The sequence below is a fragment of the Pongo pygmaeus genome, chromosome 13 (assembly GCF_028885625.2).
Source record: "Pongo pygmaeus isolate AG05252 chromosome 13, NHGRI_mPonPyg2-v2.0_pri, whole genome shotgun sequence".
NCBI lineage: Eukaryota > Metazoa > Chordata > Mammalia > Primates > Hominidae > Pongo > Pongo pygmaeus.
This window is the reverse complement of record NC_072386.2, coordinates 38,766,276-38,781,579: the sequence shown is the minus strand read 5'-3', so window position 1 is coordinate 38,781,579 and position 15,304 is coordinate 38,766,276. Positions and strand designations below refer to the sequence as shown.

The following is a 15,304-nucleotide window of genomic DNA, read 5'->3' as shown; positions in this document are numbered from 1 at the left end:
ATTTTCACATTGTATTAGTCCATTTTCACATTGCTGAAAAGACATCTCTGAGACTGGGCAATTTACAAAAGAAAGAGGTTTAATTGGACTTACAGTTCCATGTGCCTGGGGAGGCCTCACAATCATGGTGGAAGGCAAGGAGGAGCAAGTCACATCTTACATGGATAGCGGCAGGCAAAAGAGAGAGCTTGTGCAGAGAAACTCCCACTTTTAAAACCATCAGATCTCATGAGACACTGTCTCACTGTCATGAGAACAGCACAGGAAAGACCAGCCCCCATGATTCAATCATCTCCCATCAGGTCCCTCCCACAACACATGGGAATTATGGGAGCTACAAGATGAGATTTGGGTAGGAACACAGAACCAAACCATATCAAATATGTTAGTTACAGACCATGTAGACATACACCTAGAGGCTAGTGCTAGCTAATATCTGTGGTGACACGAGACTAATCAACCAAGAGTAAGTTGTTTTTGTTTAGCAGTATATTAATAAAGTGATTATTTTTATTATTTCAGTGCATGCTTCTAACTCTATAATAGTCACTAATGAACTTTTAAACCATTTAGGGATTTTACAAGTGAATTTTATTGTCACTGTTTTCTATTTCATAAAAGAGACTATGGTAATTACTCTAATTAAAGAATACATTTTTTTCTTAATGAAAGGAACAATTAAGCTTGCAAATAGAAGGCCAGCCAGAAGCATTAATCATTCATTTGCCAGGTGTGGTTTGTTGTTGTTGTTTTAATTACCTGAGAAGGAAAGACTAAATACAGAATTCATATCAGTTACTTGTGAAGTTTACACCTATCTTTTAAAGAACTAATTTGTCAAACCATTCTTCATTCATCCAACAGCAGTGTTGCTAACAAAAAGAATTTTTTTTTTTTTTTGAGCTGGAGTCTCACTCTGTCACCCAGGCTGGAGTGCGGTGGCACGATCTTGGCTCACTGCAACCTCCACCTCCCAGGCCCAAGCAATTGTCCTGCCTCAGCCTCCTGAGTAGCTGGGATTACAGGCGCCTGCCACCATGCCCGGCTAATTTTTGTATTTTTATAGAGACAGGGCTTCACCAGGTTGGCCAGGCTGGTCTCGGACTCCTGACCTCAGGTGATCTGCCTGCCTTGGCCTCCCAAAGTGCTGGGATTCCAGGCATGAGTGCCCGGCCAACAAGAAGAATTTTTAAACTTCCCAAATTTTAATTTTTTTATTGTCCATTTTTACATGAAAGTGATTAATTTACTGATTTAAAAACAAAAAAAAATCCCTCTATTTTAAAGGTCCCTCTTTAAAGCTTCTAGCTCAGCAAGTGCTGTTCAAGATGAGACTTCTAAACATTAGAATTAAACCTCCTAACTCACTTGCCTGCCCTCTCACTGACCTTGCTTCCTCCCACTTGTGGCCAGAAAACTCAAGATAGTAAATACAGAGCTGGGAGATCTAGGGACTTGGGGAAAAGCCTCCTATGAAAAACAGTTATTATTCATTTGGCCATTTGCACTATCAGATATTTTTCTTTTGAAACATAATCTCCTGCCTTCAACAAAAGAGACTATATTATAGCATACACTGTACGCACTAGAGAAATTAAGATGACTGCCAAAGGACAGCACCACTTAAAAACCAAATTGTTTTTAATTGGTGTGAACTCGATGAAGACCTAAGGATAGTGGATTGGGAGATAAGCCAGTGAGGCTGTTTTACATTTGATAAAACTCTCATTTGGGAGACATAAAACAGATGTTTATTGTTTTTGCTATTAACCCTAAATGTCTAGGTAGTAAAAAATTACACACGTGCATGTGCACATACATATGTATATATATGTTTTAATTGAAGCATGATGCCTTAAAATAAGTTTCAACCATTGCAACAAGTTCATGGGGCTTCAGTAGAATGGCCTTTCTATTTTATGTGCCTTTGGTATATCTTCTTGGTTCTGGAATGACATCAAATGCAAAGTCATTTATATTATAGACAAGCAGAGCTAAGAGTCTAGTTTGTGCATCATTTATATTCTAGATCTTATCTGGGGCTTGCTTTGAAAACACAATTCAAGTTGGCTACTTGTCATATTCCATAGGCTTATATATGTGAAAAGAGATGGAAACTAAGACCTAAAATAAGTTTGAGGATTATCTATGAATCTCAATGCGTTTGTATCTCTACCAAATGTTTTTTTGTATAGCAGGGGTTGGAAAACTACAGTCCACAGGCCAAATCCAGACCCTTCCATCAGCATCCCATCAACCCCTTTTTAAAACTAAAGTTTTATTGGAACACAGCCACACTAATTTGTTTACATATCTCATTCCACAATGGCAGAGTTGAGTAGCTGCAACAGAGTTCACGCAGTCTACAAAATCTAAAATATTTTCAATCTGGCCCTTTATAGAAAAAGCTTGCCAGCCCTTGCCCTGTTATAATGGTTCCTAAAGAGGGCTCTTTATAAGCAACAGAACCATAATCCTTACTGCACAGAAAAAGCTGGTAGGGTGCAGTTCTTTTTGAGATCTTGCCGTCTTTCTGATTCGAAAACAAAGTTTGGCATCACACTATTAAAGAAGTATTATTCATCACACCATTGTCAAAGTTAGCAGGCTAATCATTTGCTTTTGTGTCTTCTTACATACAAAATAGTTTAGCATGCATTTTCCTTTGTGTCTGCATCTGTGTGATAAAATTAAATGCTTGTGTATCTGTTATGATTCTTGTCGCAGGAGCCAGGTAGGTGGATGTGGATGTGTAATAAAAGGGTTAAAATGATTTTGATAGCAGCTTTTGGTTTTATGTTCCTAAAAAGCTCCTGCAGGGGGCATTATTTAAAGCAAGAAGACTTTTTAATCTTTTAGGATACCATTTTTTTCCAAGTTCTCTAGGTGCAAAAGGTGGAACAAAGAAGTCAAAAGGGTGAGAGGGAGGTGAAATTGTGATGAGATTTTCTTGGGATAATTCTGGGTGGTCATTCTACCCTCATCCACCTTCCTGACAAGGTTATATGGGGACCTTTGTTCTCTCCTAGTGGATGACTCTTCAAAGGTAGCTGGGGTCAGGCCTTTTTCAAAGGGTCTCTTGCCATGCCTCAGAGCACTCAGTGCTGCTTTGGGGAAAGTCTTATCTTCTGAGCAGACCACCCCTGTTCCGCATGAAGGCCAGGCTTAGGCCCAGGACACATCTTTGTTGTGTTCCTTCCAGTTTGGAAATTTGGATTGGTTTGCTATTAGAATTTCAATTTCCCTGAACCAGATCTGAACCATTTGCACTTGCTAGCATTTAATGCTATAACCTTCTTATCAGTTCTTTCATTGTCTGCCAAAGTCAAGGTTAAGGAGCCAGGTTTGCATGCCTCCCCAGCATGACTCCCTGTGAGAAAGCAATAGGATCACGGAAAAATGAAAAATAAAAAAATTATCCCAAAGTTTTTGTCTGAATTATACTAACTTTTTGAAACTATTAGTGGTTGCTTCTGGGCTTTTTTTTTCCTAGGCCCCCTCTCAAGGTCATTATAGTTATGGCCACGTTTGATTAATGAAGATGGGAAGACATTTTTGGAGATTTGGGTATTTTCCTATGTTCTAGAGAAAAACTCAGAAGTTCTTACTAATGTAGCTTGTTTTGGGGGACTGGGTGTGAGGACGTTGAGCACACTTGTCTGAATGCAAAACCTCTCATTTACAGTGGTATGTGTGGATTTACATGTGTAGCACAGCTTTTCTCTATGACATAAAAAGAATTGGAGCTCAGACTAATTCAAAGAATGGGTAACGAACAAGACTTTGCACCATTCTTGGAAACTTACACACAAAAATACCTCCTTATACATATAAATCAATCTTGGGAGCATATTGAACAAAGAAAGTTACAGAATATGAGACCCAGACTAAAAAAGAAACAAACTTCCTTAAATATCTCCAAGGGCTTATTTTGTTATCAGTATCAGTCTGCTATAAGAATAGCCAGCAACTTGCAAGAGGCACAGGTGATGGTGTCACAGGGCAAACCCCAAAACTGAGGTCCAGCCTGGGTGGGACCTCATGGGTTCTTGGCTTCATGCAGGAAGGAATTCAAGAGCTAGCTGACAGAGCAAAGTGAAAGCAAGTTTATTAAAGTAAAGGAATAAAAGGGTGGCTACTCCATAGGCAGGGCAGCCCTGAGGGTTGCTGGTTGGCTATCTTTATGGTTATTTCTTGATCATATGCTAAACTAGGGGTAGATTATTCATGAGTTTTCCAGGAAAGGAATGGAGAATTCCTGGAATTGAGGATCCTCCCCTTTTCAGACCATATAGGGTAACTTCCAGACATTGCAATGGCATTTGTAAACTGTCATGGCACTGGTGGGAGTGTCTTTTAGTATGTGAATTATTATAATTAGTGTATAATGAACAATAAGGACAACCAGAGGTTGCTTTCATTGCCATCTTGGTTTGACAGGATCTGGCTGGCTTCTTTCCAGCATCCTATTTTATTAGTGGGGTCTTATAAAACAAATTCCTATCTCACTGGAATTTAGAGTGAGGAGAAGAAACCACCAATTCCCTGCTTGGAAGAGCTACCACTGTGGGTGCAAAGTAGGGAGCAAGCAGGTGGTCTCTGGAATGTCTTGCAGCTGGGAGTTCACGTGACATTCATGAAGCAAGCAACCCAGAAACAGTGGCAAAATTGCTTATGAACTAAACTGAAGCGCCATCACAGGACAGGGTGGAGGAGCCCTGAGCACCCCTGGGACAGCTCTGGGCACTGGAGGCAGGTGGGATGCAGCCCCTCACAGCCCCCATGGCCTCCTGCCTGGGGCTTCTCATCCTGTCCTCTTGTTTGCTTGCCGACTGCAGGTTCATCCCAGAGGCCTGGTCGGCCTGCACAGTCACCTGTGGTGTGGGGACCCAGGTGCGAATAGTCAGGTGCCAGGTGCTCCTGTCTTTCTCTCAGTCCGTGGCTGACCTGCCTGTTGACGAGTGTGAAGGGCCCAAGCCAGCATCCCAGCGTGCCTGTTATGCAGGGCCATGCAGCGGGGAAATTCCTGAGTTCAACCCAGACGAGACAGATGGGCTCTTTGGTGGCCTGCAGGATTTCGACGAGCTGTATGACTGGGAGTATGAGGGGTTCACCAAGTGCTCCGAGTCCTGTGGAGGAGGTAAGAAAGGGGGCTCTGTCTCAGATCCCCGCCATCTTCTTGCTCTTTTTCTCTCTCTTCTCTTCCTGCTGCAGCTGGATCATGTGACTGCCTCAAATCCAAGAATGATAAGCAGGAGGAGGAGGGGAGGCAGCCATTCTAAATGTGAAGCACACTGAATGAAACACAGATGTATTTGTCTCTTGGCTCCAGTGGCTCTCAGACTGTCCGCTGTGAGTGGCCAGTACAACAAATGCTTTGGCTTTCGGTTGTCATTCTGATGTCTTGCAACATATCATCGTGTATCTGGCTGAGAAACACAGTTGACACAGACCTGGCCGTGCTCTCAACATTGTTTTATTGATCTCTGCCCTTGCCTCAGTGCATGCCATGTGAACCAAGATCCAAGAACAAGTCGGAGTCCCTCCGATGTACTCAGCTGATTTCCCAAAGTAATATCTGTTTACATCTCGAGGAAGGGTGTCTAAAAGGTAATTGATACAGTGGTTACCTGGAGCTGGAAAGGAGTTTAAAGATCAAAGTCTGACCCCACCCCCATCTTACAGATGAGAAAACTAAGAATCAAAGAAACAAAGTGATTTGTTCAAGATCATACAGCTGGTGAGCGACAGAGCTGGGACTAGGACAAAGCTTTCCTTTCTCTGTCTAGAGTCTTTCCATCATACCACACTTCTTTAAGCAGCTAGAGAATTCTTGAAGCTTTCTCATTATGAATATCAGTTAACTCATGTTAAATGTTTCCACATATATCCATCTGGTTCTCCTTGGTGTGTTCTATGGTGATAGAACAGTAGATTCAGTGATTCTTTCAGATGTTATGAACAGGATTGTAGTGGCAGAGGAAGGCATTGAAATCAACAATTGATTCTTCAAGATTAAGATCTTTCTTCCCACTCTAAAAATACAGTAGATTCATATTGACACCATCTCGTATATCTACTCCCAAGAGAGATTTTAATGGATGAGGAAGCGCCAGCTGATTTCTTGCCAGATCTTTCCCTGGCTATTAGTAACCCCTTTGAGCATGTTGAGATTCTGTTTTCTCAGCAAAGATTCTTAATAATCTTTAAGCACTAAAAAAAAAAGCACTAAAATGATTTCCCAAAACTGTTTTCTAAACCATGACATTTTGGAAACTTTGAAAATGCATCTTTTGTCATGATTGAGAACGTAAGAATAAATGCGCCACACTGTTCACATGTAGTTGAAAAGGAATGAATAGTGGAACAAGTACTAGCAAAGAATCAATTTTCTCCAGCACGTCTTTTAGTAAGCGTTTAGTAGTCCTGACCTTGAGGTTCTTGTTTGTTTCCACATCTTCCAGTTTCAAACCCTGGAATTCTGAAGTGTTTTAATGGAGAGCCCTGGTATGTTAAAACCTAAATTCTTCCAAATGATTCTGGAAGACAGTTTCCTGGAACTCAGTGAATGTAACTGTGTTCATATGGGACTCTTCACTCACTTTGAGAACGTCTTTTCTTTCACGCTTAATGAGAGAGAAGTGTTAAATAAGCTATGGTGATCTCTGGAGCCTGGGCAGGAGCTGAGAGATCAGGTAGAAAGGCTGTTAGCCAGTGGCTACAGTTGCTTCCTTCCAACATAGCAGATGACTCAGCATTCAGATGGTTGTGCTTTCATCCCCAATTTCCATGATCACCTGAATTGAATGATCATTATTTCTAGTCTAAAACAAATGTGCTTTAAAAAATTATTTATGGTCTCTCAGTTATAGTTCTCAGTTACCAGTCAAGCCTGGAACTTTAGGAACAGATGGAAAAAATAGACGCAGTAATGGAATATCTAAATAACCAGATACGTTTTTCTTTAAGAGTCTAACCATTCTGCTGACCAACCAAGGGTATAAAATTCGAAGTGTCGAGTGTATGTGGAATGTATTTAATTTAAAATGTTTTTAGAAGATACTGATTTAGAAATAAGATTTGGATATTTGAGATACAACTGATCTCTACCTATAGAAACTAAGAGTTTTTATATAACGTAAATTGTACATCCTTTATATCCAAAGCAGGGTAAAGTTACTGAAATTTCTTAGGTCTTTAAATGTCAACAACTGAACATACTTACCTTCAGTTATGTCACTGTGCCAAGGTAATATATTTATGCCTAATAAGTTAGAGTCAAAAATTCCAAAGTGATGAAAATATGCTTGGGTTATATGGTCCATATGATGCCCATATGCACTAAAAAATTATTTTGGTATATAGGACGTGTATATTTTCAAGTCTTTGTTCGGCAGTAACATTTTACTGTATTATCAACTTTGATCTTTCACCAAAATGTAACCCACAAGGTTATATATATTTTTAATTATTTCTTCTGAAGCCAACCAAAAATGTGCAGGATTAACAAATAGATTTTAAATCAATTTTGGGTTGTAGAGCCAGTCAGGCTAATTTTATTGTTTTTGTAATCTCAAGAGATGAAATTGGATAGACACAAAGGTAACCTTTCACCTAGCAGAGGTAGCAACCAGAAGGAACTAGTTAGTAATTTAGTCTGTAGTTGGTGGCTGTGTTTCCCTGAGCTGTCATCAAATATCATGTAACAATTATACTATTCTGGGAGATATAAACACTGAAAATCCCATTTTCTGGAAGATCGAATGTGAGCCTAACCTGCGCAGATCTGTATCCTGTGTCCCACTATCACTTCCTTGTTAGATTTTAATTTCCCACATGTGAACTGATAGGTGTTATCAAGGAAAACAACTTTGAGCCTGATCAGCTTTATTGTATTGAACTTTGCTGTATTGAACTCCTAGACAGTAAAATCCACGTTAAAATCTAGCTGGGGGAATACTTGACATTGACTTCAGCAAAAATGGAAGATGAAGCCTTGTACCTGTTGTTCCCGTTTTCTTACAAGTCCTCTCTCCTTTTCGCTTCTTTCGAGAAAAGAAAACCCAGAATCATCAAGTACTGTGCTTAAACATGTTCTCTGTCGGTTTACAATGTCCTCCTAAGAGCATATATTAGCTCTTTTGGAAAGAGCACAAACTTGATGAGCTAACTTCTCACATCATGCCTGCCTCCCGTGGGCCAGCTCTACTGTGAACTCCAAGGTGAAGCCCTCAGAGTTTTTCCCTCCTCCAGCTTCCCACACTCCCAGTTCCAGGGCGGCTCCGTCACTCCAGGTTCATGCTCCCCAGGCATCCCATTCCCACCTCCCCTCAGCCTCAATTGCATGCTGTGCTTAGAATGCCCTGCCGTTTAGCCATTGCATTTGTTCATCCTACAAAAATGTATTGAGTGTTGACCACAGGGCTGGCCCCAGATACTCCTTAATTATGACAGAACTTCTGTCCTTAGTTTCACCCACCACGCTGGGCTCCACCTAAGAAGGATGAGGCAACTGGTCCCTGTGATAACAGAGATTTAACGCACAGCACTGGGGAGGCCTAGAGCCTTGTTTTAGAATACTTAGGATTAGAATGTAGTAACTCTGGAATGCTTCTTAGTCTCAGCACTTCATCACCCCGTGGGTTATTTTAATCTTTCAGCTATGATTATTGGTTTGGGGTTATGTAAATTTGTGTTTGACACACCTAAGAGAGGAGATTCTTGGTGTCTTTCTAGAAATGTAGCCCTTGCTTTCCCCATTCCTTGCAGTCTTAGAAGGGCCTAAGTTCTTTTTTTTTTTTTTACAAAATTGAACTATTTTAATTAAGGCTTTTAGTTTACATTTGGCCACCTCAAAGTAGTTGTAACATTAGGTTGGTCAATTTATTTTTTTATTTTTATTTTTTTATTATTATTATACTTTAAGTTTTAGGGTACATGTGCACAATGTGCAGGTTAGTTACATATGTATACATGTGCCATGCTGGTGTGCTGCACCCATTAACTCGTCATTTAGCATTAGGTATATCTCCTAAAGCTATCCCTCCCCCCTCCCCGCACCCCACAACAGTCCCCAGAGTGTGATGTTCCCCTTCCTGTGTCCATGTGTTCTCATTGTTCAATTCCCACCTATGAGTGAGAACATGTGGTGTTTGGTTTTTTGTTCTTACGATAGTTTACTGAGAATGATGATTTCCAATTTCATCCATGTCCCTACAAAGGACATGAACTCATCATTTTTTATGGCTGCATAGTATTCCATGGTGTATATGTACCACACTTTCTTAATCCAGTCTATCATTGTTGGACATTCGGGTTGGTTCCAAGTCTTTGCTATTGTGAATAGTGCCACAATAAACATACGTGTGCATGTGTCTTTATAGCAGCATGATTTATAGTCCTTTGGGTGTATACCCAGTAATGGGATGGCTGGGTCAAATGGTATTTCTAGTTCTAGATCCCTGAGGAATCGCCACACTGACTTCCACAAGGGTTGAACTAGTTTAAAGTCCCACCAACAGTGTAAAAGTGTTCCTATTTCTCCACATCCTCTCCAGCACCTGTTGTTTCCTGACTTTTTAATGATTGCCATTCTAACTGGTGTGAGATGGTATCTCATTGTGGTTTTGATTTGCATTTCTCTGATGGCCAGTGATGGTGAGTATTTTTTCATGTGTTTTTTGGCTGCATAAATGTCTTCTTCTGAGAAGTGTCTGTTCATGTCCTTCGCCCACTTTTTGATGGGGTTGTTTGTTTTTTTCTTGTAAATTTGTTGGAGTTCATTGTAGATTCTGGATAGATAATAAGAGCTGTCTATGACAAACCCACAGCCAATATCATACTGAATGGGCAAAAACTGGAAGCATTCCCTTTGAAAACTGGCACAAGACAGGGATGCCCTCTCTCACCACTCCTATTCAACATAGTGTTGGAAGTTCTGGCCAGGGCAATTAGGCAGGAGAAGGAAATCAAGGGTATTCAATTAGGAAAAGAGGAAGTCAAATTGTCGCTGTTTACAGATGACATGATTGTATATCTAGAAAACCCCATTGTCTCAGCCCAAAATCTCCTTAAGCTGATAAGCAACTTCAGCAAAGTCTCAGGATACAAAATCAATGTACAAAAATCACAAGCATTCTTATACGCCAATAACAGACAAACAGAGAGCCAAATCATGAGTGAACTCCCATTCACAATTGCTTCAAAGAGAATAAAATACCTAGGAATGCAACTTACAAGGGATGTGAAGGACCTCTTCAAGGAGAACTACAAACCACTGCTTAATGAAATAAAAGAGGATACAAACAAATGGAAGAACATTCCATGCTCGTGGGTAGGAAGAATCAATATCGTGAAAATGGCCATACTGCCCAAGGTAATTTATAGATTCAATGCCATCCCCATCAAGCTACCAATGACTTTCTTCACAGAATTGGAAAAAACTACTTTAAAGTTCATATGGAACCAAAAAAGAGCCCACATCGCCAAGTCAATCCTAAGCCAAAAAAACAAAGCTGGAGGCATCACGCTACCTGACTTCAAACTATACTACAAGGCTACAGTAACCAAAACAGCATGGTACTGGTACCAAAACAGACGTATAGATCAATGGAACAGAACAGAGCCCTCAGAAATAACACCGCATATCTACAACTATCTGATCTTTGACAAACCTGAGAAAAACTAGCAATGGGGAAAGGATCCCCTATTTAATAAATGGTGCTGGGAAAACTGGCTAGCCATACGTAGAAAGCTGAAACTGGATCCCTTCCTTACACCTTATACAAAAATTAATTCAAGATGGATTAAAGACTTAAACCTTAGACCTAAAACCATAAAAACCCTAGAAGAAAACCTAGGCATTACCATTCAGGACATAGGCATGGGCAAGGACTTCATGTCTAAAACACCAAAAGCAATGGCAACAAAAGCCAAAATTGACAAATGGGATCTAATTAAACTAAAGAGCTTCTGCATAGCAAAAGAAACTACCATCAGAGTGAACAGGCAACCTACAAAATGGGAGAAAATTTTCGCAACCTACTCATCTGACAAAGGGCTAATATCCAGGTTGGTCAACTTAAATACTGTGGCCCCCTGTTGGATAGACACAATCTTTACATCCAAACATTAGTGCATACAAAGCAACACGGCATTGTTAAACAAAACAGCAATAGTTACTGCATATTAGGCCTTATGACCAATTACATATGATTAAAATTACTTCCCACATTCACACCCACAGTACTCGTCCACCATTTAAAATCTCAACCAAAATGTTACACATATGAAACAATCACTAACAGCAAAAATACTAAACCTGTATATTTGGTATTGCAAATACACTTATGCATGAGCAAGGAAGCAATTCACAGTGATAATCTACAGCTGCAGAAGCCTGAAAATGATTTACAAAAATTGTTAAATCATTAAAAAATTGTTTGAAAATATACACTTCTTGTTGTAGGCACCCACTGTATACATGACTATAAACATTGTTCCTTATGTAAACAGAAAAGGAAACATATAATAAGAAATTTGAAAAGTCTGGACATTTCCTTCCCAACAAATATTAAAGGCAATGTATTTAAGACATTATACTGAAAGGACTATCATATTTTAAAGACAAGATCACTGTCTCCATAGGTTTTTAAAAAAATTTTTAAAACTATACAGCTGTATTAATCAAAGCACTTATTTTCTACAGTAATAATGACCTTAAACTTCTTTAAAAAAAATTACAATAAACTACAAGTATCAAAGAAGCAAAGTTATCTAGAGTAGTCTACATAGGAGCTCTTTGGACTTTCTTTTATTATGCTAAAATAGTGGTGCTTTTAGGATTTACATTATCGTACTCTCCAATACAAAGTATGAGGCAGGGTTAGAGTATACAGTACACCATTGTCATACATGTACAACATCGGTGGATGAAGAATGCCTCTTAGCAGTAATACTGGATGTAGTCTCTGCTTCTACCAGCTGCATACTCTAGGACTATTATATAAGTAAAAATCTCTCTTGTGATACTGGAAAGTGATTAGAATGTGCAAACTGATATAGTAGCTTTCATATGCTCTTAAAGGGTACCACCACAGGAAAGTCTATTTAAGATGTTGGTAGGTTTAACAAAGTTGGAATGCTGGCACTGTTGAATTGGACAATGGTTCTTCAGACATGACTCAGAGCTGCAATGCACTTAATACATTAAAGCAGCTGACATGATGACTTTTTGCGAGCCTTCCCAGGCACTGGAGTTTTTCTGTTAATCTGCCGCACTAGGTCATAAAAGATCTCATTAACATTTATTTTTGATTTTGTAGAAGAATCTAAGAATGCACAGTTGTTCCATTGTCTTGCTAGATTTTTGACCTTGTTCCTTCCCTACAACTCTTTCATCTTCCAAGTCATACTTATTACCAACAAGAATCATTGGAACATCATCAGTGTCTTTAACTCGAAGAATCTGTTCTCTCAAGTCTTGCAAATCATTAAATGTGGACTGTGCTGTGATGGAATAAACTAATGCAAAGCTTTGTCCATTTCTCATGTACAAATCCCTCCTTGCTATAAATTGTTCCATTCCTGCAGTATCCAAGATTGCAAGCATACACTGTTGTGCATCTACTTCAACTTGCTTTCTATAAGAATCTTCTATCATAGGACATATTTTTCAACAAAAATTCCTTGAACAAATTGTACGTTCAAAACAGACTTTCCAACACCTCCTAGGCCAAGAATGACTAGCTTATACTCATGCATGATGCAAACTTGTCAAAACCTAGTGCCTCTCACGCTGTCACCGGGTTCCCACAGCCAGTGTCACCCCCCACACTCCCTCCGGGTTGCTACTCTTGGCACCACAGCAGTCCTGCCGCTGCCACCGCCGCTCCAGCTGGTTTACACACCTGACTCTGGGCGAGGTTTGGCATTGTCCAGAAGGGCCTAAGTTCTATCAAGAAGGAGTTCACAAAGTGGAAACACAGGTCACATCATTTACCCACCTTCACACACACACCTGATCCAGTCACTTTCAAGTAAAGCATGTGACAAGCCCATGGTCACTTCCTGCCTCAGGATCATTGACCCAATTTCATAAGGTTTTCAACAGCTGAGTAAAGGCAAAATATGTTTTATTTTAAAGTCTCATTTAGAATCTCTTGAATACTACCAAACAGGTAAATGAGTTAAAATTTTAATTTCTAAAATAACCACAGCTCTAGATTCTGTATGGGATAGAAAGCTACATCCAGTGACTTCTCATCACTACGTTAATAATACTAGACTATTCCAGTGGGAAGTATCAGTGATTATATCAACAGTTTCTTATGAAGTGTTTGGCTGTGTCATCATACCATGAATTTCAAATGGCTTATCCCAGCTACAACCAAGAGAACACCCTGCAGTCAGCATTACAGAACATGATGGAATAATTTGAATGTGTAATAGAAATCTCAAATGCTCCACCCTGAACTGGCCATGATATATTTGAATTAAATTTTGAAGCTCATAAACAATTTAGAAAAAAGAAAATATAAAGATACCATCACAGCCACAGGGTAAATATCGTGATTCTTTTTTTATTTTTATTTTTATTTATTTATTTTTGAGGCGGAATTTTGCTTTTCTAACCCAGGCTGGAGTGCAATGGTGTGATCTCAGCTCACTGCAGCCTTCACCTCCCTGCAGCCTTCACCTCCCAGGTTTAAGCAATTCTCCTACCTCGGTTTCCCAAGTAGCTGGGATTACAGGTGTGCACCACCATAGCCGGCTAATTTTGTATTTTTAGTAGAGACAGGATTTCACCATTTTGGCCAGGCTGGTCTTGAACTCCTGACTTCAGGTCATCTGCCCACCCTGGCCTCCCAAAGTGTTGGGATTACAGGCATGAGCCACTGTGCCTGGCTTTGTGGTTCATTTTTTTAAAAAAATGTTTAATTTCTCAGACTCACAAAGAAGAAAGGTGATTTGGACTCCAGTTGAGTCACTTTTTAAATGATGGTCTTCCTAACTGGGCTAGATCAATGTCACATCAACCTAGGAAGTATTAGCTGATGATTGAGCTGATGACTTCTTAGAGAAACACAGCATATGTAGGAGGAGAGCAGCATGATGGGTCAACTGTACTATACTAGGTAGTATCTGATGAAGCAATGCAGAAAATAAAGAAAGGCAATGTGTGTATATTTATATATATTGCTAATTACATGGATAGTCCCAGACTCTGCTATAACTATATATAAATGTCCAGCTATAGATAGGTATCTTTAAATGTAAGTATCTTTATATACACAGCTATGTATGGCTGAAGGCAAATTAGTGAGAATGTCCTGTCTGGCCTCTTCACTCAAACTGAACTCTGCTGAAATGATTCCAGACAAATGCCTAGGTTATTCCTAAAGATCTCCAGGGAAGCAGATATGACAGCCTCTTAATATTTTTAAATATTAAGTCTATCAGTCAGTACTAAGGGCACAGCCATCCTCAGCTTTACCATTTACAACTGTATGAACTTAAGCAGGTCTTTTCACCCTTCCCAGCCTGTTTTCTTATCTGTAAAATGGGGATAAAAATAGTGCTTACTTTGTGCAGTTGTTGAGAGGACTGAATGATGTATGCCAAGCTCTTAGCCTTGGTACCTGGTTAATAATGGGCATCCTGTAAATGTTAGCTATTGTTATTATGACTGGCCATCAAAATGAAATGTCTGGTCATTACATTGCTCATTTAAATGTCTCCACAAGGGACCAGGTGCAATGGCTCACGCCTGTAATCCCAGCACTTTTGGAAGCCGAGGTGGGCAGATTACTTGAGGTCAGGAGTTCGAGACCAGACTGACCAGCATGGTGAAACCCCATCTCTACTAAAAATACAAAAATTAGCCAGCCATGGTGGCACATGCCTGTAATCCCAGCTACTCGGGAGGCTGAGGCAGGAGAATCACTTGAACCCAGGAGGCAGAGGTTGCAGTGAGCTGAGTGCCACTACACTCCAGCCTGGGCAAGATTCTGTCTTGAAAAAAATTTTTAAATAAAATAAAAATAAGTGTCTCCCCAAGGGCCCTGCAGACCACCTTGGAGAACTTCCCAGTAACCTCGTGCCAGTCACTGCTCAAACTCCTGTTTCACTAGCTCTGAGTCAGGGCCTGCGGGTGTCAGTGGGAAGGTTGTTTTTCATGGCTGTGGTTATTATGCATCTTAGTCTCTTTCTTTGTTCCAAATTCCAAGGCTGCCCTAGGTCACAAAAGAAATGAACCCCAGAATCAGAAGGCAAACAGCAAAGACTGGAGTCCTAGATTCAAGAC

The 15,304-nt window shown here is 40.0% G+C and overlaps 1 protein-coding gene and 1 pseudogene across 7 annotated transcripts in view; one reads left to right on the top strand and one right to left on the bottom strand.

Moving 5' to 3' along the window:
• The window catches only part of ADAMTSL1 (ADAMTS like 1), a 443,802-nt gene that overhangs the window by 221,730 nt on the left and 206,768 nt on the right, over nucleotides 1-15,304 (top strand). For all 7 annotated transcript variants that reach the window (XM_063650521.1, XM_054500641.2, XM_063650519.1 and 4 more), the window contains one exon: nucleotides 4,839-5,140. In XM_063650521.1, coding sequence (XP_063506591.1) covers nucleotides 4,839-5,140 — 302 coding nt within the window. The remainder of the gene's footprint in view (nucleotides 1-4,838; nucleotides 5,141-15,304) is intronic.
• Nucleotides 12,188-12,762, bottom strand: LOC129043735 (ras-related protein Rap-1b-like; annotated as a pseudogene).